The 27,357-nt window shown below is 33.5% G+C and overlaps 3 protein-coding genes across 13 annotated transcripts; 1 reads left to right on the plus strand and 2 right to left on the minus strand.

Annotated features, from left to right (window-relative positions):
- Positions 1-6,835, minus strand: LOC6523770 (polycomb protein PHO). 4 transcript variants are annotated; one of them, XM_015191475.3, is made up of 9 exons: positions 6,582-6,829; positions 6,251-6,495; positions 3,355-3,496; positions 3,195-3,301; positions 2,723-3,137; positions 2,544-2,671; positions 2,186-2,474; positions 713-832; positions 1-658 (listed from the first exon to the last, which is right to left on the minus strand). In XM_015191475.3, the coding sequence occupies exons 2-9, from the start codon at positions 6,375-6,377 to the stop codon at positions 511-513; spliced, it is 1,476 nt and encodes a 491-aa protein (XP_015046961.1). In that variant the 5' UTR covers positions 6,378-6,495; positions 6,582-6,829; the 3' UTR covers positions 1-510. The 4 variants fall into 4 exon arrangements, with proteins under 4 accessions (XP_015046961.1, XP_002099645.2, XP_039232964.1 ...); XM_002099609.4 differs by having other exon boundaries at positions 2,544-3,137; positions 3,195-3,298; positions 6,582-6,830; XM_039377030.2 differs by having other exon boundaries at positions 2,544-3,137.
- On the plus strand, positions 6,041-22,759 carry LOC6523771. 6 transcript variants are annotated; one of them, XM_039377028.2, is made up of 11 exons: positions 6,041-6,176; positions 11,191-11,357; positions 11,770-11,820; positions 11,980-12,125; positions 12,623-12,783; positions 18,510-19,151; positions 19,340-19,467; positions 19,527-20,012; positions 22,243-22,385; positions 22,444-22,525; positions 22,576-22,759. In XM_039377028.2, exons 2-11 carry the CDS (start codon positions 11,250-11,252, stop codon positions 22,576-22,578), a joined length of 1,950 nt encoding a protein of 649 aa, XP_039232962.1. In that variant the 5' UTR covers positions 6,041-6,176; positions 11,191-11,249; the 3' UTR covers positions 22,579-22,759. The 6 variants fall into 6 exon arrangements, with proteins under 6 accessions (XP_039232962.1, XP_039232959.1, XP_039232963.1 ...); XM_039377025.1 differs by having other exon boundaries at positions 6,046-6,176; positions 11,770-11,862; XM_039377027.1 differs by lacking the exon at positions 6,041-6,176 and adding an exon at positions 7,837-7,852 and having other exon boundaries at positions 11,770-11,862.
- On the minus strand, positions 22,669-27,357 carry LOC6523772 (phosphatidylinositol 5-phosphate 4-kinase type-2 beta). 3 transcript variants are annotated; one of them, XM_002099611.3, is made up of 10 exons: positions 27,200-27,356; positions 26,829-26,986; positions 26,674-26,771; positions 26,353-26,602; positions 26,168-26,298; positions 25,936-26,104; positions 23,799-23,950; positions 23,651-23,745; positions 22,926-22,990; positions 22,669-22,873 (listed from the first exon to the last, which is right to left on the minus strand). In XM_002099611.3, exons 2-10 carry the CDS (start codon positions 26,964-26,966, stop codon positions 22,757-22,759), a joined length of 1,215 nt encoding a protein of 404 aa, XP_002099647.1. In that variant the 5' UTR covers positions 26,967-26,986; positions 27,200-27,356; the 3' UTR covers positions 22,669-22,756. The 3 variants fall into 3 exon arrangements, with proteins under 3 accessions (XP_002099647.1, XP_039232972.1, XP_039232973.1); XM_039377038.1 differs by having other exon boundaries at positions 27,248-27,331; XM_039377039.1 differs by lacking the exons at positions 22,669-22,873; positions 23,651-23,745; positions 23,799-23,950 and having other exon boundaries at positions 27,200-27,357.

Here is a 27,357-nt window from a genome sequence, read left to right on the forward strand (position 1 = left end):
TTCTGGTAAGTCGCCTTCGCAAACTAACCCATGGGGTTATTTAATTTATTATTCAACATAACTTAAATAAACAAGTCACTTTAATGTGTACAAAACCGGGGGTAGACTTAACTACTAGTGCTGTTAACGTACTTTTATTTACTATTGATATTGCATAATCCTAAAAATAGATTTAAGAACTATCATTTAACCTGTTTGGCAAAGAGCATACAGGAAATAAATCGGCATAAATTGTTGTTTTTAAAGAACAGTTAGGACAAAATTATATTTATTTCTATGTACTACATTAAAATTCGATTATAAATATAATTTACATACCATTAATCAGTTTTTAAATCTCAATCATTTTGGTCGAAATCATATATAATTATTAACTCTTTTTATTAAATTTAAAATCAATTATTATTTTCATTTGGGCTCTATAAAAAAGGCGTTTAAATAATATTAATATTATTGCAATCATTACAAATTTGATCGAGATGGACTTGGAAATCGGATCGACATACACATTCAGTCTGCATATACCACAAACGGTACTTGGTTTTCTGTAACACTTTCCTTTAGCTCAATCTTAACATTATTTGTAGAGTTATCTTCACTCTGGCTGTTTGAGTCAGCGTTTGAACAACCACTTTTCCCGGAAATGCTAGTATTTCTCCTTAAAATAAACCAATTTAAAAAAAATTGAGTCTACTATTTTATTAAAACTTACTTTGCTTTCGCATGAGTTAATATGTGAGATTTTAAATTCGTGGATTGAGCAAATTTTTTATTACAGGCATCAAATGGACAAACAAAAGGCCGATCTCCAGTATGTATTCTTACGTGTGTTCTGCAATTAAAACAATTAATAGTACGTGGTCATTGGGAAAATATATATCTCGTTAAAAAGCTTTTAGAGCTTTCCTGGTAATCACAAATTAATCAATTAATCACTGATAAAGTCTCTTCATAACCGCAAACTTACAATGTTATTTTCTCCAAACCATGTTTCATTCGATGAAAAGTATATAACAGAAGGAGGAGGAGCAGAAGGAAGTATTTCCGACCATAAAACATGTATCCAAATATGATTAGGACTAATAGCCGAGTCGATTTGGACAAGTACGTCTGTCCGTATGATCGCAGCGATCTTAAAAACTATAAAAGCTAGTAAGCTGAGATTAAGCATGCAAATTCCAAAGACAAGTTAGTTGACCCATTTTGCCACGTCCACTCTAACGCCCACAAAACTGTCACGCCCACACTTTTGAAATAGGTTTTAATATGTTTTAATTTTTTAATTAGTATTGAAAATTTCTATTGATTTGCCACGTCCCCCGTAAAGCCTACAAGCCCAAAGCTGCCCCCCACACTTTTGAAAAATAGTTTGATATTTTTTGACATTATTGTTTCTCTTGTAAATTTCTCTCGATTTTGACATTATTGTTTCTCTTGTAAATTTCTCTCGATTTGCCAAAAATCTTTTTGCCACGCCCACTGCCCACAAACCGCCAAAAACTGTCACTGGAAATTTCTCCCTCGCGCTTCCACTAGGTGAGTAACGGGTATCAGATAGTCGGGGTACTCTACTATGGCGTTCTCTCTTGTTTACATTTAAGTGATAACATCATAAGTGATAACAAAAAAATTACTGAATGGATTCTTATTATCTACCATTCAATTTAATGAGCAAAAATTAAAAAAGAAAACATTTTTAGAAAATCACGAATTTCGATATGCGGAATCTGTTTGACATGGCTAAATTTTGAAAAGATTTCAGATCATCGATGAAAATAACTATCGCGAGTAAAAAAATGTTTGGTTTGTTGACTTCAGACTAAAGCATCACTTACACAAATTATGATGTCAGCGGTGATAAGACTTATAAGACCCTTGTAAAATTTGAATAAATACAACACTTTTGAAAAAAAAATATATTATATACATCGATATAAAAAGAATAGTCTTCATATCCCAACAAAGCGACTGGAAAAATAGCTTTCTTTCGGCCTCTAAAGGCCTCCCCTTAAGTAATAGTAAGATTAGGCAGGCCAAATGATCAAAAAAACATGAAATTACCTCCTGAATATTGGAATACATTATCTTAAAAAATGTAATTTAATCATACATTAGTATATGGCATAAATGATATATTACCCCGTATTTGGGTTTTATTTTTAATCTACCCTCTTCCTTACTGTACCTCAAGTTAAAATCCAGAGAAAATCGTTTTCCACATCCCTCGAATGTACACTGGAATGGTTTCTCACCGGTGTGAACCAACTGATGTCTTTTAAGCTTAGAGCTTTCTACGAAAGCTTTACCACATTCTGCACAAACATGGACTCGAGGACCGTGAGTGTGCAAATGTTTTCGCATCGCAGATGAATCTCTGAAGTGCTTATGACAGCCCTTATGAGGGCAAGCTATTTTTTTATCATTTGCATAGGCCACCGTAACTTCGGAAAGATTTGAACTTATTTCAGCACATCCTGTCGAGCATTTAATTAAAAAGTAAAACAAAAATTAATGGTATATTTTGTAAATTATGTTATTTTTACCTATATTGTCATGGTGAGCTTGTGATGTTGTTGATAAGCAATCATTTACTTGTCTCTCCTGCAAGCCAAGATCAAATTGCACTGAGTTGGTCAAGGTATGCAGATCACCGCTACTGTCCGTATGATTACTAAAAATTGTTTGATTATTAATTGTCATTGCGGCAGTTTCATTAACCAACTGAATACTTGAAGAATCAGAAATCAAGATTGGGTCTTCGAAACTTAAGGCTGACTTAGATAAAATCCTTTCGGTAATATTATTTTCTTGAATCAAACTTCCTCTCTCCTTTGTTAAATGATCCATGATCTGAACTGAGCTTATAGGTGAATGCATTTCGAGTGCCTGTGAATTAGTAAAGTTCGACTCCATTTTCTGGTATTCTTCATTTCTTTGAGACGTAAAGCGATCCAAATCAATATCCTCCTTTTCTTTTAATAAATCCGAATCACCGATTTGTTCTGAACCGGAGTATTCATCGTCGGATATTCCGGATGCCCACATTGTAACACTAAACTCTCCCTCCATGGTTTTGATTTGAACAAGCTTTTGTTCCCACCGTCTTGACTTGCCAGTTGAATTTAGTATTGTTGTACCTAAGGTTAGGAAATGTGAATTTTTATCGGCGACACCAGACTTTTCTGTATTAATACCATTGTTTGAGAAACTATTTGCTACATCTTTTTCTTGATTTTCGCCATATCCAATACTTTTGTAACAGTTGATATTCATTTCATAGCCAATATTCGTATTCATTCTTCTAAAAAATATAAACATTTTATTCATTTATTTAATCTAAATTCTTTTACTTACAATTTCGAAGAAAAGTTATTATCAGCCGCTTTGAATTGTACCTTTCCATGAATGTTATAATTAAATGCGTTATCACTATCTTTTGATTCTGAATGAATAATTTGGTCAAATGTATTTTTTCTGTTTAAATCGTTGTGGTTGCCTAAGAAAGAGAAATTAACTACTTTTAAAATATCTCATATTTAATTTAACCCAAGAGAGAATGCTATAGTCGTGTGTTCCCCGACTATCAGACACCCGTTACTCAGGTAGTGGAAGTGCGAAGCAGAAATTTTAGCACTGACAGTGGCAAAAAGATTTTTTTTGGCAAATCGATAGAAACATTGAAAGACTAATAAAAATATAAATAAAATATAAAAACATTTCTCAAAGGTGTGAGATCTCGACGTTCATACGGAGGGACAGACTGACGGACGGACTCGGCTCGGCTATTGATCCTGATCAAGAATATGTATATGTACTTCATATGGTCGCAAAAGCTTTCTTGTGTCTGTTACATACTTTTCAACAAATCTAGTATACACTTTTACTCTACGAGTATAAAAGTGTGCTGCGATAGTTCGAACAGACCAGAAAGGTATTTTTCCATGTCCCACATATTTTTGTAAAATGCACTGTATAGATAGCAAAACAAAAGAAGGTCCTATTAAATCCTATTTAAGTTATCCTTATTATTTTTACATTCTTGAGCAAATTCACAATTTTAGGCTGTTCATTAAAATAGCAGTGTCTGGTTTTGTCCAACGAAAAATCCCGGAATGATCATTTTGTAAAAAGTGAGTTTGCTTAGGTGGAGAGGTGCTTAAAAGGGCAATAAATTAAAAAGAATTATATTTCAGTGGGTAGAAGACAGCAATTCTCCTAGAAAGAAAGTTGATTCTTAAGCTTAGAGGAGGGAAAAACATATAGATAAATGCCAAAAATTATACAATTTTTTGTGAAATTGGTAACCAATGAAATTAAATATTATTTGAAGTCCGAGAATTGTGCTGGCTCACGTACAACCACAGATACACAGAAAAGGTTATTCCTTTTGAATCCTCTACAAAAATAATAAATAAGTTAAACTCAGCGTTACAACGTTACTATTCAACGTCGACTAATGAATGAAAATTTAAGTGCCAGGACTTCGCCAAAACCCAATTAAACTAGCCAGTCTCTAAATGTAATGCATGGTGGACCTAATATGCTGGTATGGGTTTGTTTTTCCTACAATGGTATGAGTCCCAAACATATGATTGATGGTACTATGGACCAAAACGTATATGTAAATATACTTACAAATATTTTGCTGTCTTATACTTAATTGAATATGTCCTTAAAATGGCCATTCCAAGAGGATAACGACCATAAGCGCACGAGCAAACCGGTTAAGAATTGGTTCACCCATAATAAAATAGACCAGCACAATCTTCCGATCTAAAACTGATCGAAAACCTGTGGGGCGACATTAAAAATTATGTGTTGAAGAACTTCCCGAGCTCTAAAGCTCAGCTCTGGCAAGTTGTGCAGGATGCATGGGCGCATATTCCCCTCCATGCCGCGCAGATGTAAGAAACTTATAAGCTTGAGTTTGAGCTTTTGAGCCGAAAGAAAAAAAATGATCCAACTGGTTTTTGCTATTGTATTTCAGTTCGAAATATGCGTCATACAAAACACTAATCAGTTTAAACCGATACTCCGTCTGCAAGATTTAAATTGATAAGATAATAATTTTTAATTGAAGAGAATAAATAATTATAAAAATAAAAAGTAAACAATAATATTGGCACAACCAATTAAAAATACCTAAATCTATTAGTGGAAAACATGTCAGGGGCATGTGACGAAAGCTGTTTACAATTTGGATGGGGTAGGAATTTTAGATCCTGGGTCCGCTATACGAAACAATTCCAACAACTAGTACCATCCCTACAGATGGATTAAAAACTGATGAGAAAACAGGTTTGTATTTATAAACCAACGCACCTATCTCTTCTTCGGATTACCACTGGAATGCTTTAGTATTTTTTGACGAAGATACATGCAATATGGCAATATGGGATCTCAAGATGGGAACCCCGCTGCGACCGAGTTTTTAGACAGTCAGGCGGTAATCAAAACTCTTTAAGCGCGCACTTTCTAAAGCGTCCTTGTCTGCCACATCATCATAGAACTGAAACATCTACGGCACACTATGGGGGAAACTACCTATAGACATTTAACAAAAGTATTTTTTTTTTATTGTTTTAATTGAAAGGTAATTGCCTTCAAAAGCTAATTCTCGGCGCAGAACCATAACCGCAATTTTGAAACGTAATTTTCTCGAAACCATGATATTCACATTTATGTATGTAAGTGAAATCAAAAAAACTACTGATCCGATTTCATTCATTTTAAAGATCATACAAAATGGTTCTATATAGGCATGTTTTCTAAACGTGTTTGACAGCAATAACAACGAAATTTTTTTGGTGAAAATCGCGAGACTTGATTTTTGGGGCCTGTTAAATTTTAAAATGAATTTAATTCATTAACGATAAAATGTCCTCTCGATTAAAAATATGTTTGGTTTGTAGACTTTGAACTATAATTGTGGCCAGCATCACTTACACAAGTTATGTTGCCTGGGGCAATATGAATTACAAGACCCTTGTAACACTTTGTTGAAATACAATTTTTACTTAATAAAAATATTTTTTTTTACCTCAGGCATAACAAAATCAAACAAAACAGTACCCGAGACATCAACCTTTATACGGAGAGTTAGACGGAAATGGGCAGATGAATTCGACCTACTTTCCAAAGAATCTAGTTTACAATTTTACTCTACAAGTAACACGGTAATATTATAAATATATTTCATTTATATATCATATATATGTATCCATGCTTGGCTTGAACGAGCCAAACTTACCATTGCTTATACCGTGGTCATTCAATTTCTGATTGCATTCTGTGTTGCCTATTTCTTCATCGTACTGTTCACTTTCAAGAAGAATTCCAAAACGTTCGTATGCCATATTTACAATACTATAATCCATTCATATATGAATTTATAAGTAGTATTAAAGCATTTCATATGCAAACATAAATGCAGGCACATGTGTTAGGTAAGATTTATATGTTTCCTGAGCGTTGCATTCCCTAAGGATATTATATCTGAAAGGACAGCATTTTTACAGCCATTAGTGCATATTTAGGTAATAAAAGACAATAATGTAATATCATGATTGATTGATACTTACACACTTCCACAGAAATAATATTTGTCATTTTGAAGTAGAGAACATTATATACAGCATTAGGATGCCGAACGGTTCTCGAAGAAAATACAGTAAATATGTAAAAAAAATATCGTTGAAATAGTACGAAACTTTTAAACGCCCTATAATGTATTGATTATCAAAATTTTTCACAAAAAACAAAATAAAACAAAATAATGCAAATAATTTTTATAAAACCCTATACCAAATGACTCAAAATAGTGAAAGAGTATTCTGGTTGTTTGGCATGGGTATTCGATGACCAAATGTTTGGATTGGTTCGATATACTAAAACCATAGTATTTTTAAGAATGCAATAATATAACTTAATTCCACGTCGACTAGCTTCTACAATATTACAAGAGCAAATTTCTTTCCAGCACGACTCCGGCATACATATGTTAAACTAAATAAGCAATACATCGAGTTAAATTAAATCCCACATTTTGTTTATTGATATGAATGTAAATTTTCCTTTACATATTTCAGATTTTCTAGAAGAAAACCCTTGCATAAAGCCAATCGATTTATTAAGAAACATCCAAAAATGTTTACTTATTTCTTTTATTAATTATTGTGGTAAGAAAAGTTTTTTATTATGCAAATTCTTTCGGATTTTGTTAGATATACTGCTTTGTCATTCATTAATCGGTGCACATTGTGTATTTCGAAAATATGGATTGGAATTAGCATCATTTCAGAAACCAAGTGCAATCGTGCTATAACCAACATTCTCATCGGTAACAAAGTAAGCGTTTCACCGTGTGCTCGTTGTAATACACATAGCAAGCCCTAAAAAATGCAGGGAAACAACAAAAAATATGCAAATAAACTATATTAAAATTTGTATTAGGAATTCTATAATTCCTGCTATAAAGTAATATTTTTTTGCATAATTTTTTATATACAAATTATTTTCCAGTGCGTCAAAAAATAGTTGAGCAGTCTATTTTTTTTTCGTTTCTGCACGTTTCAAAACATCTGTAACAACTGTTTTCACCAAATCAACATCAATGATTTCCCTTCAATATACATTTATTTATTTATTATTTTGAAGATTGAGAGGAAATTAATAGATTTTTGATAATTCGTCATGCACTGTCATAGAATGGCAGCAGTACACATAAAGATGGATGTTTTTATTGCGCGGGATCAGACTTCGATGTTTTACCACAATTTATGAAAAGCAACTTATCCCGTTCTCCGCTTTAGCGACGAAAAAAACGTGCTGAAGACAACCCAAAGCCATAGGGGTAAGGCTGTATTTCGGTAAAAATTAATTGTCTAGTGCTTGAGCCATAATAATGTTATATTATATTGATTTGGTTACAATTATGCAGACGATTTTTATTCAGGTTGCTTTGTACGATTTGCTATTGAGGTCTAGTATTCTGGCTACAAAACTTTATATAAAATAGTGGAACAACATTTTTAGTCGCAAATTGTTGCCCTCAGTCTTAAAACATTAGTATTCAGGTGTCCAAAGGTGTCAGGTGGTGGCTTAGAAAGCCCATAAGTGGATATATCGATAGACTATCAATAGATTTAACAATTTAATTAATTAATAATTATAAATAAATTATTAATATATATAACAACCCAAATTTAAAATTAGCTATGAAAATTCTAAGGCTTAGGAAAGCACTAACGATCCCGTCAATAAATATGCATGTGAAGAATTAAAATTTAGTTTTCGGCCTTGGTTATTGAAAGGGATCCAAACTTATCATGCGAAAAAATCAACATTTAGATGACTTTTGGACTAATGGTGTGATCTCCTTCCAGCTCGGTCAAAGGCATTATTTTCTGAAATAAACATGCATCAATAATAGTATAACAGAATAGTCAGGCATGCTCCGGTAATCGTAATTTTTTCGAATTCGATTTGGGCCATATTTTACGATTTCGCTGTTAGGTGCTCTGGCTTTCGCAAAATGTTTTCTATCGTTTTGCTACCGGAACGTTTCTCCTCGTTTCTGGCTGCTCAAACACCTGTTTTATATTATTTGTCAAAATCACACAACGGGAAAAATTGCCTTTTATATTTGCAATAGCTTGTTTTAAAGGCAGGACAAGGCAGAAATTGGAGGGCTTGGGAAAATCTAAAGCTGCCACCTTTTTCACAGTTTTAATTTCGATGCTCGCTTTTACTTTTTTACAACACTTTTGCCATTTAAGTAATTAAATTAAATAGTATTATTTACAAACACTATTTTTAGCCTTCCACTTAATTAATTAATACATTCTTTTATATATTATAAGTATTTTTACCTGCCTGTTTCGTTTCACCAGCAGTATGGCAACCTTCGCGATAGCTTTTGGCGACGTACTTCACGACCCCTTGCCAAATCGAAAATTGTTGTTGCCGGCGGCAAAATTTTGTTTGTCAAAATTAGGTGGGGTTAGAAATAAATTTTTTATAAAATAACTAATTGGTAGAATGGTTTTCTGGTGATGAGAAATGAACATCAATAGATTTGATATAAAAAAAGGCATATACTTTTCATTTCGGTCAAACAAAAGTGTCCATTTTACAAATCGAAAAATATCTACGATTTCGAAAAAAATTTTACGAATTCGATTACCGGAGCATGCCGGAGTTTCGACCTTTTGCACAAAATGTACTGCATGGGAAAAATTTTTCCATATCTGAACCACTATCGCATGTTATTTTAACCAAATGCTTCGCTCATTCTTTTAATGGCTTTTGCTTTTAAATAACTTTTGCCATTCAATTCGGAAAATTCATTGAAACCAGCTTCTGCGGTAGATAACAAGAGCTTCATCCCACTATTTATGCTGATGTATGCATGTGGGGAAAAAATAACCCGCACATGGGAGTCTCCCATTTTTGTAAAGGACAATTACCCCACCGATCAAATCGAGAAAATATCCATTAACATGCTGCTTGTGATAATTCAGCGAGAAACTTTACCGATAAAGGTTTTACATAGCGTCTTTTTCATGAAGAGTTTATCATATTTTAATCAAAGTTATACTTAAAGAGTATCGGCTCGCAGAAGCTAGCTTTCTTTATTAAAATTCTTAAACTTAAACGGTTGCGTTGGTTAGCGCTCGAAAAAGAGTATTTTCTTCTTTAATTTTGTATACTCCATCCACGTCGCACTAGCTAGGAACCGAGAATCTGATAGTCAAGAAACTTACAACATATATCATTCATTATTGCTTTAGTTCTGTTTCATGAATATCTGTATTAGAAATAGAATGTCTTGCAGTTTTATTTTTTTTATATATAGATCTAAATTTCAAATGTGCATTTTACTTGCTAAAAAAGCTTTTAAATATTTTCCGAAGAAAGCTTTTAAATATTTTCCAAAGAAAGCTTTTACTCATTAAAATATAAACTCAATTTTGAGCATTGTATCTACATGCACACAATCTGACAACTCTAAGAATCTTGTCGAGTATACATAAAAACAGACGGACCTCAACTTCCGAACGTTAATAGCTAATGATAAAACAATTAGAAAGGTCTGATTTTAGAAACCTTTAGTTTAACCATAAGTAGAATTGGTTAATATACATATTATCAATTTGTGAAACCATCATCGATGACATACTTGGTTGCAAACTCTTATATATTTTGTGGATCATTTAGAAATACGTATAAGGTTATACATATATGCATACAGAACTGCACAAAACGATGCCGAAGACTCGTTGAGTGTGTATTGATATATACACTAAAAAGCATGAACTTATAGAAAAGCTTTTAAATTATATAAATATCCTAGGTAGATTTCTGGCATAGGTATCATAAATAAAAATTCGATTTTTTTAAAAAGTTGATATACACTAGGAGCTACTTGTTCTTCTAAATAATACAAATTTAAATAAAAAAAAAGGTAGAAGTTTATTTTTTCAAACAATCGCGGAGTTTTTTTCGGATAGGTTTTTAAGATATTTAATCTAAACAAATAAAATCATTTTCTATTAGTTTTTAATGTGTTGTTTTCACCCATAGTTCACGTGAAAAGATTTCAATGACATAAAGCAAAAGTTTTAAGTGGAAGAATTCTAAGAAGGATTCTAAGAATCCAAGTGATGTCATAAGAATATGGTTTGTTTAATCTGTGTTTCTGCTAAATTACTGGTTCTTCAAGAGTGGTAGACAAAATTTTGTTATATCGACATATAATTTATTTCAGGATTTTCAAAAAACCTTCTGCAGACAGACAAACCAAACGTTCAAAAATTTCATTTTATAAAATTGGTACAAATTGTGTTTTACATCGGAGCAACAGATTTTATCGTACTTTTAATATGAGTTTTTTATTTTTAGCCCTTACCAGCCCTAATTGCTTAAGTCTATACTTTTAAACGTCCAACGTTTTTTCTCGGTTTCCATGTATTATTATAAGTTATTATATGCAATGCCTGTAGATTTTGCACTGCCTTTAGTTTGATGTAAACTCAGATACACATTTTTTTTAATAGTGTATTTATAAATATTTACAAATTACAAATTCTATTTTACTATAAACCTATTTTTATAGGCTACCCAAGGAGTGTTATTTCATACCTACCGTGGCAGTCAAATAAAATAATTTAAATTACTATTTTATTTCAGAAAAGCTAACCTATTTAAGGCAGCCATTTTAATTTTACAAGGAAGCCGATTAAAGTAACATGGACACTCAGAATCCAAATAGTTCAAAAATATCTTCCGGAAATGGATTACCCGCAAAAAAAAACAAATCAAAAAGGTCAAAAACAAACGAACAAAATATAAATATGGTAAGATTTGTGAAACACATGTGAAAGTAGTACGACGTTAGTGAAAATTATTTCATTTTTTCTAAATTTTATTATATATTTCGCTAATTTTAAACAATATGACAATAACTTTTACGCTCGCAAACTACAAAACCCGCCTCCATTATCGTAATGCCATGGTTAGTGACCACAGGAAATAGTGAGCAATAAAGAAACTCCGCTAAGGGCGCTAGTGCAATAATAGGAGTATTGCCAGCTTCATCTCACTCGCGCTCCCTTTACTCGAGTATATTGTATCTTGGGTATATTGTAAAGTAGACATTTCTCTCATTGAAAAAATAAATATTATGTGTATCATACAAATATCTCGTTACTATGCATAAATACTTATTTATATTAATATTGTTTTAATTACAATTTTTATATTTTCTAGAAAAAAAGTTTTTCAAAATTCGATGATCTACAAAAACGTAATGTAATTCATGTACGTTCACGAGATTCTAAAAAAGCTCAATCACTTTTTCGAGTAAGCTAAGTATCATGAAGATAACGCATTACATTTACAAAATAACGAAAGGTCGTAAACTTTTGATAAATTCTATTTTTATAAATTTCTGCTTTAAAATTTAATTCATTTTACCAGTCTACAATTACTGAGAAGTTGGAAAACTGTCACCAATGCAAGAAACCCGTATACAAAATGGAAGAGGTCATTCTTAGGTTGAAGACAGAAACGACTATTTTTCATAAGACGTGCTTACGTTGCAACGACTGCGGCAAACACCTTAAGTGAGTACCGAAAATAATTTGTATTAATAAATATTAAGCACACATTGTTGTGCCAATAATAAACAAATACAGTCTTAACTTAGTAACAATAGGTAGTTATTCCTGATGAGTTACCGTTCGTAGCTCGCTGAAATATGTATACTTATGCGACCGTTTACAGTGTTTCTATATTTAAAATCGATATATTTAGTTCCTATGTCCATATAAATGCCGAGATTATTTTATCGGTCCTATGGGTTCCGGATCGAAAATTCTGATCTACATATAAATATAAAGCAATAGGTACAAAACTGAGAGATTAGTTTAAGCAGATATTGAAGAACGACGACCACATGCCATCGCACATCGCATATTTTAAACCAAAATAACTGTGAAATAAGCACTCGACAATCATTTTTGGCACGCTGAGAAATAATACTTTTTTTCAAGTTAATATGATTTGCAAGTTTTATAATAATAATTTTCTAATTAACATTTTTTATTGTAATAACCCTTAGATTTGATAGCTATAATGTTCATGATGGAAGTCTATATTGCTCTATGCACTTTAAATTAATCTTTGCACCGAAAGTAGTTTGCGAAGAATTTACTCCACGAAAACCACAACTCATAATTAGCGAGAATCAACCAATTATATTACCGCCGGATGTTGCTAGAGGTAAGATTAATTCTTGAACAAATAAAGTTTTCCGTAAATACTGGCTATTTTTTATACCCGCTCCTCGTACTGTAAAAGGGTATACTAGATTCGTTGAAAAGTATGTAACAGGCAGAAGGAAGCGTTTCCGACCATATAAAGTATATATAATAAACTTTTTTGGTGATCGATTTATTAAAAAAAAATATATTTTTCTTTTTATGATCTTTATTTGAATAAGTTTCACCAGAGGTCAGTTAAGAACTAATTTACAAATGTATTCCTTCGGCCCAGCAAACCTTTTATAGAGGATTAACATAAGCCTTTTAAGTTCTACTTAGCTTTATATGTCAAGCTTAACAGATCATTAAGCTCGTTACCGTTAAGCGGTTCGTATCTTGGGGGAATGTTATTTATGAGGCTTTTGGAGAGTGAAGCTTTCCAAAAGATCGGCTTTAGCTTTTTTATATGAAGAGTGAATATGTCGTATGAAGAAATGAATATGTCACTCCCCCACCTTTTAGATATAAGCTTGTCATCAAGCGATTATTTCTGGATATAAGTGTGGTACTCGATTTGCAATTTCAGCTATTTCTGTTTTAGTTTCTGTTTCTTTTTCGATATTTTTGTTAGTGGTTTTACTTGGTTTTAGGTAAGAGATAATAATTTTGTGTGGCGCTGTTTTACATTTCATATAAAAGTAAAATATGTAAATTAAAACTAAAACAGATATGAAGATTATTAGTATGTTTCTGCGAATTGTGTTACTCTTATTGTTTAACAAAATTATTTTTTTAATTTCTATGTGTGACATTGGTTCGATTTTTGTTACATTGTGTTCAGTAAATATTACATTTGTGTATTGTTGAATACTATTAGATATTGTAATTTGTTTTAATTCTGCTGTGCAGTTGGATATTTTTATAATTTCAATATAAATCTCTTGACCGTTACAATTGTGATAAAGTTTTTCTCTGGTCATATTCCAGGTTATAAGTATATTTGGTTTAATGTATTGAATATAGGATTGTTTACGATATTTTTGAAAATTACAAGTTGGTGTTTCGTGTTTTATTATTTTAGCTGCATAATGGTCTTTGACAATATTCTTTGTTAGTGTATTTAGAACATAGTTGTTATGTGAGTAGAATTTGCCTTTAATATTCTCCTTAATAGTTTGGCCATTATTGTCGGGGTAAGGTGCAATTATGAAAGTTGGTCGTTCAATTGAATTCATAGGAATGTGGGACATAAGGAATATAGGTACGTTATACCAAGCGGAAGTTTTTATGTTTATCAGATTTTTGTAAGATTTGTATGATTAAATATTCCTAGTCGTGTTAGTTGTGAACCCATTTCGATGTCTTCGATATATTCGGTAAAATGTTCAATATTAAATATTAATAGATTCAATTTTTGTTCCTTTTTCAAAGAATTGGACTGGTTGTTAATTATTTCTATGCCATTATTGAGACTGTCAATAACGTGGTTTAGAGTGCTGACCTGTACTCTGTCTTGTGATAGAGTCGAAATTTGTTGTTTAATATGTTGTCTGTCGTCTTCTTCTAGTGTGCCAAAAAGATATCTTAATGTGGAACCTACAAAGTTAGCCAGTCCTCGTTTGTTTCGTTTTGAGATGCGTATGCCATTTATTTCTCTTTCCATTCTCTCCGTTAAATATTTAATTTGTGTGACATTTTTAAATTCTTGACATTGTTTAATTATACTATTAAATGTTTCTTCAACTTCTGTAATATCTATGGTGAGACAGTGATGCATAAAGGTGATGGGGATTTGTATTGTTCCAGATTCAAACAAGATTAATCCTTGATTGTTTTCTATTGGGTTGATTTCGATTGTTCCTGCTGTAGTTTGTGTCGCAATACAAGTTATTATGGTGATTATGAGTATTTATGAGTATTTGCTGTCATTAACTTTCTTTTTCTTTTTAAATTTGCTTTTATAATAAATAACGTTTTGAACTCTATTATTTTCGTTATAATGTTTTTCGTCTAATTGTTCTATTCTGCCTGTTTTTCTAAAGGGATTCTTTGATTTTGCGCGTGTTAAGGGTGTTTGTCTAAATTTTGTGTCGATTTCGAAATCCTGTCGTTTTTTGTTAATTTAATTTTGATTTTCATTTCTTTAATCATCTGGGTATCATAAGTAGGTGTGTCTGCGTAAAGAAGGATGTTAGCCGGTATCTGGTTGTGTTATGTTTAGTCTTGTGGTTGTATATGTATAAAATTGTTTCCATTGTTTCTTTATTTTCTCTATTGTTTTCAGTATTGATAATTCTGATTTTTTCATTTACGGTTTTATGAAGGCGTTCTATGTCTGCTATTCCTGTTTTACTTGTGGTAATATCTATTTGTATGTCTTCGTTGTTTAGCCAAGTTTTTAAAAAAGCTCTTATAAACGCGGAGTCCTTGTCTGCTTTAATTTTCTGTGGTTTTCCCATGTCGTTAAAAATTCTAGTTAGGGCTCGTTTTGCCTCTAACCAATCTCTACTGTTTGTTTTAATAAGTGAAGCAAATTTTGAATAAACGTCTATACAAGATAAATACTGTTCGTTGTCAATAGCATAAAAGTCAATAACATAAATTTCGCGTGGGTTATTTGTCTCTGGAGTTATTTCGAAAACTAGTTTTGTTGGTCTATGTTCTGTCTTTGCAAGGTTACAGACTTCACAATCATTGATAATGTTTTGAATTAGTTTATTATAATCGGGAAAATAGTGAGTTTCTTTAAATAATCGTATCATTTTTTCAATACCAGGGTGTAACAATTTAGAATGTTGAGTAATAATGAATTCTTTAAATTCAGGATAAGATTTTATGTCTTTTAACATTATGATACTTTTCAGAATTTTCACGTTACTATGTGGGTTAATGGTTTCTCGATATGCTTTTTGAAAAACTAAAAAGTCCTTATCGTTTTCCAAGTAAATAACACTGCTATTATTTAAAAAGTATTTAATAAGGATATCTTTTGCCTTTGTCAGGGTCATGTCAGTGTATTTGATTTGGTTAATGTTTGTATGTTTATAGGTGTTAGGTGAATTTGAGTTATGTTTTGGCTGACTATCGAATGTTTTTGAAATTGGGTCTTCGTATAGACCTTCTTGTTGGGCGGTTTGCCTTAATTTTTGAACGGTTGAAATGTCATACCTCGCTAAGGTCATGAACAACCTATCGGGGAGTGAGCGTTGAATTGTATTTTTTATTGTGGTTGCCATTGCTTGTGTATAAACCACCATATTATTTCAATCATTCTCTAATGCAAACTTATTTATAATTACAGTGGACTTATCTTCTAATTGTTCGCAGAATAGACGTAAGTTACCTTTAAAAGGTGTGCGATACAATCCTCCTAGTAGGTCCTCCAGGGGCGTCTGAGTCTTGAATTCCGTGATTAGGGCGTCTGTTAAAGTTGTCCATTCGTTGTGCTTTCCAAATTGGGTAACCTTTTCCGCATCTCCGACAATTTGAAGTTCGATGGCTCCAAATATAACCGCCTTTTGTCGAGCGTCGTTTGAATGGTATAAGTTCAACAGGTATTCGATACGTCTGATGAACGAGCTGAGATTTGATGGGTCTCCAGAGAATTTCGGTACTTGGCGTATTTGCCGAAGTAATTGAGTCATATTTTCCCCTGGTAATTCCAATTTAGTTTTATTTATAAGTTAGATTCTGTTCTTGTTCACAGACTGCTGCAGTATGTCGAGACTTATGCCTTAAGTGAACTGCATTGTTTTAACTTTTTATTGTTTTATACAATAGTAGCGGTCGCACTTTTGATTTTAGTTGGCTACTGTTTTTGTTCACAGACTGCTACAGTATGTCGAGACTTATGTCTTAGTGAACTGCACTGTGCGCCTTTTAATTGTGTTACACCTTAGTGGAGGTCTCACTTCACGAAGCGGTCCACAAAATTAGGTGTTTAAATTAACTCCGATCGCACAGGTTCTTGTGCGGATACCGATTTTAGTCACTTTAAACGAACCGAAATCACTTTGTTGCGGCCAATTCGCGGGTACAATCAGAAAAGGTTACTTGGTCGTACAAGTTTCCTCTTTTCACTAGATTGTCAAAGGATAACGAGTTTACTAGGACTTTCAGTATCCTACCGACTGCGCCAATAAACTTTTTTGGTGATAGATTTAATAAAAAACAAGAGAGAACGCTATAGTCGAGTTCCCCGACTATCTGATACCCGTTACTCAGCTAGTGTAAGTGCGAAGGACAGGTTTGGCGGTTTGTGGGCGTTAGAGTGGGCGTGGCCAAAAGTTTTTTGGCGAATAGATAGAAATTTACAAGACTAATACAAAAATATAAAAATATCAAAACATTTTTCAAAAGTGTGGCCGTGGCAGCTTTGGGCGGTTTGTGGGCGTTAGAGTGGGCGTGGCCAAAAGTTTTTTTGCAAATCGATAGAAATTTACAAGACCAATACAAAAATAAAAAAATATTAAAACATTTTTCAAAAGTGTGGGCGTCGCAGTTTTATGCGGTTTGTGGGCGTAGCAGCATGATTCGACAAACTTGCGCTGCGTCTATGTCCCTGGAGTCTGTATGCCTAATCTCAACTTTCTAGCTTTTGTCGTTCCTGAGATCTCGACGTTCATACGGACAGACAGACGGACGGACAGACGGACATGGCCCAATCGACTCGGCTATTGATCCTGATCAAGAATATATATACTTTATATGGTCGGAAACGCTTCCTTCTGCCTGTTACATACTTTTCAACGAATCTAGTATACCCTTTTACTCTACGAGTATCGGGTATAAAAATATATTTTCCTTTTTATGATCTTTATTTGAATAAGTTTCACCAGAGGTCAGTTAAGAACTAATTTACAAATGTATTCCTTCGGCCCAGCAAACCTTTTACAGAGGATTAACATAAACCTTTTAAGTTCTACTTAGCTTTAAAAGTCAAGCTTAACAGATCATTAAGCTCGTTACCGTTAAGCGGTTCGTATCTTGGGGGAATGTTATTTATGGGGCTTTTGGAGAGTGAAGCTTTCCAAAAGATCGGCTTTAGCTTTTTTATATGAAGAGTGAATATGTCGTATGGAGAAATGAATATGTCACTATATATTCTTGATCAGGATCAATAGCCGAGTCGATCTGGCCATGTCCGTCTGTCCGTCCGTCTGTCCGTCCGTCTGTCCGTCCGTATGAACGTCGAGATCTTAGAAACTACAAAAGCTAGAAAGTTGAGATAAGGCATACAGACTCCAGAGACATAGAAGCAGCGCAAGTTTGTCGATTCATTTTTCCACGCCCAGCCTAACGCCCACAAACCGCACAAAACTGGCACCACACTTTTGAAAAATGTTTTGATATTTTTTCATTTTTGTATTGGTCTTGTTAATTTTTATCGATTTGCGGAAAAACTTTTTGCCACGCCCACTCTAACGCCCACAAACCGCCCAAAGCTGCCACGTTCACACTTTTGAAAAATGTTTTGAGATTTTTTTTTATTTTGTATTAGTATTGTAAATTTCTCTCAATTTGCCAAAAAACTTTTTGCCACGCCCACTCTAACGCCCACAAACCGCCAAAAACTGTCAGTGTTGAAGAGTCTCCTTCGCACTTCCACTAGCTGAGTAACGGGTATCAGATAGTCGGGGAGCTCGACTATAGCGTTCTCTCTGGTTTCTTTTGGTGAATTTGCAGAAATAATAAATAAACAAGCAGAATGAAAATATAATCAAATATAACTATTACCTATTTTAGCATCCGATAAACCGAGTCTTGGTCTTGACGAGCTTCAACAACTAAATGTGCGCTCAAAATTTAAAGTTTTCGAAAATGGCTTTAAGGAACATAATAATTTAGTAGAACATCAAGATACTGCTATTGCGCATAGCAAGTCAATACAGTCTACGCTAACTAAGCTTCATAAGTTAGGGATACCTTATTCAGAAGTACAAAAATTAGATGATAATAACAACAGTGACAATAATAACGGAACAACTGATGACGAAAGCGACGTGAATCTTATGTGCTCAAAAAAGGACTTGAAAAGAGAAACCCCCGTAGGCTTGGGGGAAGCAATGAATGATATAAGATCTAAGTTTGAGCAAGGCGACTTAATGGAAAAGGAAGGGCGCCGCGAGGAAAGAAAACAAGAAATACAAAATATACGCTCTAGATTGTTTTTGGGTAAACAAGCAAAAATAAAAGAAATGTATAAATTAGCTGTTGCTGAATCAGAACTGGCCGTTACATCTGTGGGTAAAACCCCAGATATTCTTGTCATTAAGCCCACTCAAGAAATAAAGAACCGATTTGAAAATGGTGAAGTTTTTAAAGATAAAATTCCATCGAGCGAAGTAAGGTTTGGTATTCATGCGGATGCGGACGTATTCGAGTCTGGTAAGGGTATAAAACATCAAGCTTCGTAAAACAGCACAGTTAATTGACAGTTAAGAGTAAGCAAATGCACATTTCGTGTTTTTGATTTTTATTTTGAATCTTGTGTGCTTTTGTACGAACCCGAAGTATATCTTAAAATTAATAATGGCTTTGCCTAACATACTTATGCCTGTTTTTTATACATTTAGGAATAAGCAAAGCATCAAGAAATATCTTTATGGAACTAGATGCAAATATAATTTCGGGTTTAAGCACTGATGTGCAATATACCCTTCCCGATAAGAAATATCGGGCACATATTAAGAAAGGGCAGGAGGTGAGTCCATAATTAAAATAGTAAGATCGTTTATTTTTTTATTTACCTAAAAAATACAGAATACCGATGTTGACGTTATTAAATCCGACTCAAAGCCAGAAGAAGTTAAGGTCGCCACTGAAGAGTTGTCCCAAAAATTCAAATTCTTCGAGACATATTCTCCAGCTGAAAATAAGAAAAAAATATTTCGCATGACACCGCCACGTGAGGGCGTTGTAAAGTTGCCAACTCCTGACTCAGATCCGAATCGTACAATTAACACAAATTTATACAATGATAACGTTTTGCAGACAACAAAAACAATGTCCACTATTTTGAATAAGTTTCGCGAGATGGAAGAACAAAAAATGAGTGATGAACACAAGGAAAACACACCAAAGCCATTGAAGTGTTTTACTCCCCCGCCTGAGATTTCACACCATTTTATTACATCAGATACTGAGGATGAAGACGAAAGTGACTATGAAAAGAATAGTGAAAGCGACGAAAAGGGGTCTGAAATTGATCCTTCTAACTCTTGTAACAACGATAATGCGCTTCACGAGGTAAGATTTTCTAAAACTTCAATTAATAAAGTGCTTAAAGTCGAGGTACTTGACACTCAATTTGTCCCCATTTGAAAATGCAACATCAGCTGATACCTTATATACTGTAATACAATACCTCTTCTTATTAATCTTATTCACACTACGATAACTAACAATTTTTAACTGAATTTCAAACGTATAAAGTATTTATTACTGATATTCAACAGTTTCGACGGTTTTAAAGCTTTCCCAAAGCAGTCAATATAAGTCAGACCGAGCCGGACAGACACTTACAGAGTTCCTCGACTATCAGATACTCGTTAATCTGCTAGTGCGAAGAGAGAAATGGATATAAACTTTGGCTTGCCGAGGCTAGCTTTCTTTCTTGTTTAATGGTGATGAGTACTTGCTACCTAAAATAGAACATGTCTAAGAGACGACGCAAAAAGAGCGTTTAAATAGTTGTAAAAAAGGATCACTAGTCACGTCAATCTAGTCACGTTCTTTTGAGATACCCGTTACTGAGCCGTTACTCATTAAACATTTTAAAAGTGTGAGCGTGGCAGTATCGGGTGGTTTGTGGACGTGTCCAAAATTGTTTGGCATATCGAATGAAATTGCCAAGACGAATAATAAAATTAACAAAAATTCAAATTTAACGGGGGCTTTCCCCCCGGGCCCGTATTCGCTGTTGCCGGGCCTGCTTAAGCACATGCCTACACCTACACACTAATACACATACAACATGTACACACAAACACACCCTACACTACTCTGGATGTACCCAATAGATACCAGATACCAGATAAGTCACCCACTGGTAGACTAAACATCCAAAGCAACTCTAACGCTTTCTCTCTTCATTTGATCAGAACCCTAAAGTCAAAAGTCCATATTAGAAAAGCTCGAAACCGAGGCTTGAACGTCAATTAAATCGGAGTAATTATTAGGGTTCAGTTTGAGGCCTAATTATAATCGGTCGGTGTTCTTCTCAAATAAAACAAGAGAGAACGCTATAGTCGAGTTCCCCGACTATCTGATACCCGTTACTCAGCTAGTGGAAGTGCGAAGGAGAGTCTTCAACACTGACAGTTTTTAGCGGTTTGTGGGCGTTAGAGTGGGCGTGGCAAAAAATTCGATAGAAAATTACAAGACTAATACAAAAATGAAAAAATATCAAAACATTTTTCAAAAGTGTGGGCGTGGCACCTTTGGGCGGTTTGTGGGCGTAAGAGTGGGCGTGACAAAAAGTTGTTTAACAAATCGATAGAAATTTACAAGACCAATACAGAAATGAAAAAATATTAAAACATTTTTCAAAAGTGTGGGCGTGGCAGTTTTGTGCGGTTTGTGGGCGTGGCAGCATAATTCGACAAACTTGCGCTGCGTCTATACCCCTGGAGTCTGTATGCCTAATCTCAAGTTTCTAGCTTTTGTAGTTCCTGAGATCTCCACGTTCATACGGACAGACAGACGGACAGACAAACGGACATGGCCAAATCGACTCGGCTATTGATCCTGATCAAGAATATATATACTTTATATGATCGGAAACGCTTCCTTGTTACATACTTTTCAACGAATCTAGTATACCCTTTTACTCTACGAGTAACAGGTATAATTATATTTTTTTACATATGAGTATTGCGATTATTTAATTATATATACATACATATGTTATGGGGTCGGAAACTCTTCCTGCTACCTGTTACATTCTTTATAACGAATCTACTTACCCTTTTCATACGCGAGTAACGGTTATAAGAATTGTGCTTTCAATTATTTAATTATACCATGAGCACTAAGATTTTAGTGACGCCTACTAACCGCAATTTTGTATTAACACGTTGCCACGGCCACTAGAAAGTAAGGCTCTGTGTGGCACTCAAACCTCAAATTTTAACTAAAAGTCACGGCCACCTAACGGCCAAAAATTTTATTTGTAAAAGTTTTAAGGTAAGCTTTGGAAAAAGTTTCTTCAAAGATAAAGTTTATGTATTTTTTGGGTTGGGCAAGTCCTTGCCGAAGGGAGTATGCTACCCACTTGATTCTCCCAAAATCTCTTACATAGCTGTTGTTCGGATTTTGTCAATCGGAGTACTAGGCTGTTAAAAAAAGTAAATAAGTTCTGTACTCCGATGCGAGTAAGGATCCAATCAAATGCTAAGGATCTTCTATGTTTAATTGCTTTATGTTACTATACGTTACTAAAAAATTAATTAAATACCTATATATATATCCTTTTTAGGCGCAAAATGTTGCACGTGCTAAGCAATTGAGAGCGAAATTTGAAAAATGGCAGGATAACGAAATAGAACGTGAAATAAAGGAAGGTCGCGTCGACATATATTCACAGCTTATTTCAAACGAATCTATTGAAAGTGCCAAAACGTGAGATTGAACGTATGAACCTTGACTAGTTTGCAAGATAATGGTCTTTTCATTTCAGAATACGGGAACGCTTTGAAAATATGAAAAATTCGAACACGAAACAAGAGAACACATCAAAAACTCAAATAAAACGATTTGTTGTAAGTTTAGTACATTAAATATCTTTACCCGTCTTACCACTTTATTCTAGTAACACGTGATGGTCTACTAATTACGAATTATCACCAAAGGCATATTTTAAGCAATATATATGCATTCGTCCGAAAGATGATGACCTGGAAGCTTCGAAATAATATCTTATATTTTATATGTCTTATATAAATACATTTTTGACATTTTCAATGTGGCAAATACATAATGAGTATAATACTTTATTCTATAGCTTTATCCATAAAGTCCAAGAATCGTTTGGCATATTGTTCAGGGTCACAGGTTGATATACCATCAACATTACTGCCATATTTAACGGTTTTGGCTGCTTTAGCTGCCTAAAATATATCGTTTAGATTGAAATAAATAAATATAATTTTTTCTAATTACCTGTTTTTTTACTCCATATTGTGTAAGAACGTCAATAATTGCAATAAAGTAAATTTCGCGTTTTTCTGCAAAACAGTTCAAAAAATATTTTAAGCAATGTAAAATAATTATAAATTATCTTATTTTAATACTGGTTATCCGAGAAGTGACGAAACGCTATGGATGTTTTATAGTATACCTTTCATACTAGAAAGACATAACAGTAGACCAAAAAATTTGGAACCATCTGGTTTAATAATTATTTCAAACGAAACAAGAGAGAATAGTCGAGTTCCCCAAATATACTTAGAGGGTGGAAGTGCGAACGAGAAATTTCACCACATTCTGGAATATCGGTTGAAATTGGAAAAAATTAATTGGGTGGTTTGTGGGCGTTAGAGTGGGCGTGGCAACATTGTTCGACAAACTTGCGCTGCGTTTATGTCTCTGGAGTGTGTAAGCTTAAACTCATCTTTCTATCTTTTATAGTTCCTGAGATCTCGAAGTTTATACGGACAGACAGACGGACGGACAGACGGACATGGCTAGATTGACTCGGCTATTGATCCTGATCAAGAATATATATACTTTATATGGTCGGAAACGCTTCCTTCTGCCTGTTACATACTTTTCAACGAATCTAGTATACCCTCTTACTCTACGAGTAACGGGTATAAAAATTTAAGTTGCGTGCACATTGTAAAGTTATAAGGGCTAGTGAGCCCAAGCTTTTTAACAAAATTTACCTTCAATACTCGGAATGTCATATATGTCAACTTCATAAACGACTTCTTTATACTGTGCACCTCTTGGAGAATCGGGAGGAGTGTTATACGTCCAGCTTTAACAAAAACTGTGTAAATTTAAAGTTAAACAAAAATTGTTTTTATTTACCGTTCACCGCTATCGCATTCCTCGCTTTCGCTGTTCTCACTGCGACCAGCAGTTAGTATATTATCTCCCTGTAAAGCTTCCTCCTCTGCACGCACGCAGTCGTGCACGCCGACCAACAAAGAGTAATCCATAATGTGCAACCTAGTCAGAAGCTAAAAATAATTATATATCAAAATATATTTATACATAAAAAAGTACCTTGCAACACATAATTATATACCGGTTATTGTTAGTATTTTGTTACAATTTAAAGGTTTTTTAGATTAATTTTTTTACTTTAATTTTCAAGACCTAAATAAGAAATGTCCGGGACACGCAAAACAGTGACCATGCAATATACGTCAATAAAAATGCGCCCTTATACTTACACTGGTCGGCATAAGTTTATTTTAATTTAAAAACAAGAGAGAACGCTATAGTCGAGTTCCCCGACTATCTGATACCCGTTACTCAGCTAGTGGAAGGGAGAAGGAGAGTATTAAACACAGTTTTTGGCGGTTTGTAGGCGTTATAGTGGGCGTGGCAGAACGTTTTTTGGTAAATCGATAGAAATTTACAAGACCAATACAAAAATGAAAAAATATCAAAACATTTTTCAAAAGTGTGGGCGTGGCAGTTTTGGGCGGAGAGTCATAGAAGCAGCGCAAGTTTGTTGATTCATGTTGCCACGCCCACTCTAACGCCCACAAACCGCGCAAAGCTGCCACGCCCACACTTGAAAAATAATTTGATATTCTTTCATTTTTGTATTGGTCTTGTAAATTTCTATTGATTTGCCAAAAAACTTTTTGCCACGCCCACTATAACGCCCACAAACCGCCCAAAGATGCCACGCCCACACTTTTGAAAAATGTTTTGATATTTTTTTATTTTTTTATTAGTCTTGTAAATTTCTATCGATTTGCCAAAAAACACTTTTTGCTACGCCCACTCTAACGCCCACAAACCGCCAAAAGCTGTTAGTGTTGAAGACTCTCCTTCGCACTTCCACTAGCTGAGTAACGGGTATCAGATAGTCGGTAAACTCGCCTATAGCGTTTTTACTTGTTTTCAATTAAAGAAATGTAATTTTTCAAAAAATGAAAAAAAATCAAATAAAATATTTAAAAATGTCAGGTTTTGAAGGTTTGTGGGCGTTAAAAAGGGTGTGGCCAAAATGTTGTTGGTATACGATAGAAATTGGCAAATTTAAAAATCAAAACATTTTTCAAAATTGCAAACGTCAAAGTTTTGGTCGGTGAGTCTATAGCTCTGGCATCTGCATGCCTAATTTCAACTTTCTAGCATTTACATATATATAATTTTTTATGGTCGGAAACACTCTTTTCTCCCTGTTATGTACTTTTTAGAGAATCTAGTGTACCCCTTTAGTGAGTAACGGGCTTTAAAACCAATGTCGGAGAGTGCATTTTAATTTAAAGCAATATTTAAAGCAATATTGTATTTACCTTATTGTAAATATTTCCTTAAATGAAGTTCATGAAATTGTTAAGACTTGTGCAAGAAATGTTTCTAAATAAAGCCCAGTGTCAAAGTAAATATCGAAACAAATAGTTTAAACACATATGTACATTCGGACTGGTAATAACTACTTTGTTAGGACTTTAAGTCTATACCACTTATACGCTTACGAAATTAAGCATTTCTGAAAAGGTTTTAACTGAATTCTTAGATTGCTTACACACATGCAACTTTGTTATATACTTGTCTCATTGCTATATAGTCTAATTCGCAAAAACTATTCTATACCCTTTACTCGTAGAATAAAAGGTTATTTAAGATTCTATGAAAAGTGTGTAACAGCCAGAATGAAGCATTTCTGACGCTATGAAGTATATATTCTTGATCTGGCTTTCTAGTAGTTTCAGACCTACAAGAATGCAAAATATGCAGATGTACATAAGTTGGTGCGAGTTCGTTTTAATGATTGCAACGCCTACTCCAACACCCACAAAAGCACACACATTTTTAACAACCGTCGCACGCAAAATTCTTGCTTTAGCTTGTATTCTTTTCCTCCCACCTAAAGCTCTTAACATTATGGATTATATTATATATTTAATGTTTTATGTTTTGTTTAAATACAAATCCCAATGCAAACAAGTGTTATAAAAATAAATTTAAAATATTTACTTACATCCACATCATTGCTTAGGGTATTCATAAGCTTGTTCTTAGCTTCTTTTCCAATGTCCAATTTAACTTTTTGTTTTATAAAATCATTGTCTTTGAAAGTCGGCAAATTTTTTTCAAGTTCCTTTTCTGATGCTTCCCGATCAACGGTGCTACCTTTTAAATCAAACTTTCTATCAAATATACAAAGGTTATACTATACATATAAGCGGTGTGACTTTCAACAATTTTCATACTTGTGTATTGTCAAGTGGGAGCTGAAAACATTCCTCATGACGACGAAGTAATATTGCACACTTTCTACAGTGATACGATACATTCCCAAATATTGCGGCAACAGCGTTTTTCCATGTCTTTCCACAACGTACTAAAAATTATGATAACGGATTGATTAAAATCAATTAAATTATACTTTACTCACCGGGTGGTATTGCTTTAAAAATGCGTGCATTCGTTCAATTTCTTCCGATGTCAAACTTTTTATAATAAAAAACCTATCATAACTCTGATAAAATTGTGCTCCTGATTTTCCAGACGAATCAATTTGAATAGGTTGGGATCGAGTTAAGGACTCGCGGTAGTCTACATCATCAACTCCAAATCTTTCACGCAAATTTCTAAACACAAGAGGACAATATTCCTTGACTTTGAAATGTGACGGCATGTTTTCTCTATAATGGTAATGATATTAGAAAAATACCAACATTCGAGAATATCAAAATTGTTTTTTTTTGTTGCTTACTTATTAAATAGATGATTATCCACCTTAATTTTAGAATAAGCACGAAAGTCGTCTGGCAAAAGCATTACAGGTATGTTTACGTGACTTAATTCATTAATCTGGAAATAATTCAAATTAGCTTATCTTTGTTTTTTAGGTAAATTTTTGTTACATACAGTGTGATTTATTCCCCACATGAACACACTTAAAATTGGTTCATTGGCTCTAAATAACTTAACCTTTTGATGCTTAACCCTGAAGTGCTTCTTTTTTAAAATCCGGGGCTGGGATGTCGATGAGATTTTTTTTTCCATATTTTGGCTGGCTAATATGACTAAAAACAAAAATAATTGGATGACATTACCAGACAAATTAAGCAAAATTAAAGTTAAAGCTGAGAAACCATTCCATAATAATACATGTAGCATTTAAGGTATATATTATCTTAAATATAAATACACATAGAACACAAAAATTAATTAAAACAATATATTCAGTTGCACGTAAATTGTTTACTAATTTACATTAAATAGAAGTTTGTAATTACATTTTATTGAAAATTAAAACAACACAGCGTTCATAATATATATATTACGTTTACTTTGGGGATATGCTAATTGTATTTAATTGTACAAAGATTTAATATAATCTCTTGCAGGCTTATGAATAGACAAATTTTTAGTTTACATAAATTTATAAAATGAA

The sequence above is a fragment of the Drosophila yakuba genome, chromosome 4 (assembly GCF_016746365.2).
Source record: "Drosophila yakuba strain Tai18E2 chromosome 4, Prin_Dyak_Tai18E2_2.1, whole genome shotgun sequence".
Taxonomy (NCBI): Eukaryota; Metazoa; Arthropoda; class Insecta; order Diptera; family Drosophilidae; genus Drosophila; species Drosophila yakuba.

Bases quoted from the DNA above. Each gene is read 5' to 3' on its own strand.
- LOC6523771 (XM_039377025.1), top strand. From the start codon at position 11,250: ATGGACACTCAGAATCCAAATAGTTCAAAAATATCTTCCGGAAATGGA. The intron at 19,152-19,339 runs GTAAGGGTATAA...TTATACATTTAG, and splicing joins TGCGGACGTATTCGAGTCTG to GAATAAGCAAAGCATCAAGA. The intron at 22,386-22,443 runs GTGAGATTGAAC...TTTTCATTTCAG, and splicing joins TCTATTGAAAGTGCCAAAAC to AATACGGGAACGCTTTGAAA.
- LOC6523772 (XM_002099611.3), bottom strand. From the start codon at position 26,966: ATGGAAAAAAAAATCTCATCGACATCCCAGCCCCGGATTTTAAAAAAG. The intron at 26,105-26,167 runs GTATGAAAATTG...TATATTTGATAG, and splicing joins TCCCACTTGACAATACACAA to AAAGTTTGATTTAAAAGGTA. The intron at 23,746-23,798 runs GTAAATAAAAAC...TTTTTGTTAAAG, and splicing joins GAATGCGATAGCGGTGAACG to CTGGACGTATAACACTCCTC.
- LOC6523770 (XM_039377030.2), bottom strand. From the start codon at position 6,377: ATGGATTATAGTATTGTAAATATGGCATACGAACGTTTTGGAATTCTT. The intron at 3,302-3,354 runs GTAAGTAAAAGA...TATATTTTTTAG, and splicing joins AATAACTTTTCTTCGAAATT to AAGAATGAATACGAATATTG. The intron at 833-2,185 runs GTACAGTAAGGA...TTTTAATTGCAG, and splicing joins TCTCTGGATTTTAACTTGAG to AACACACGTAAGAATACATA.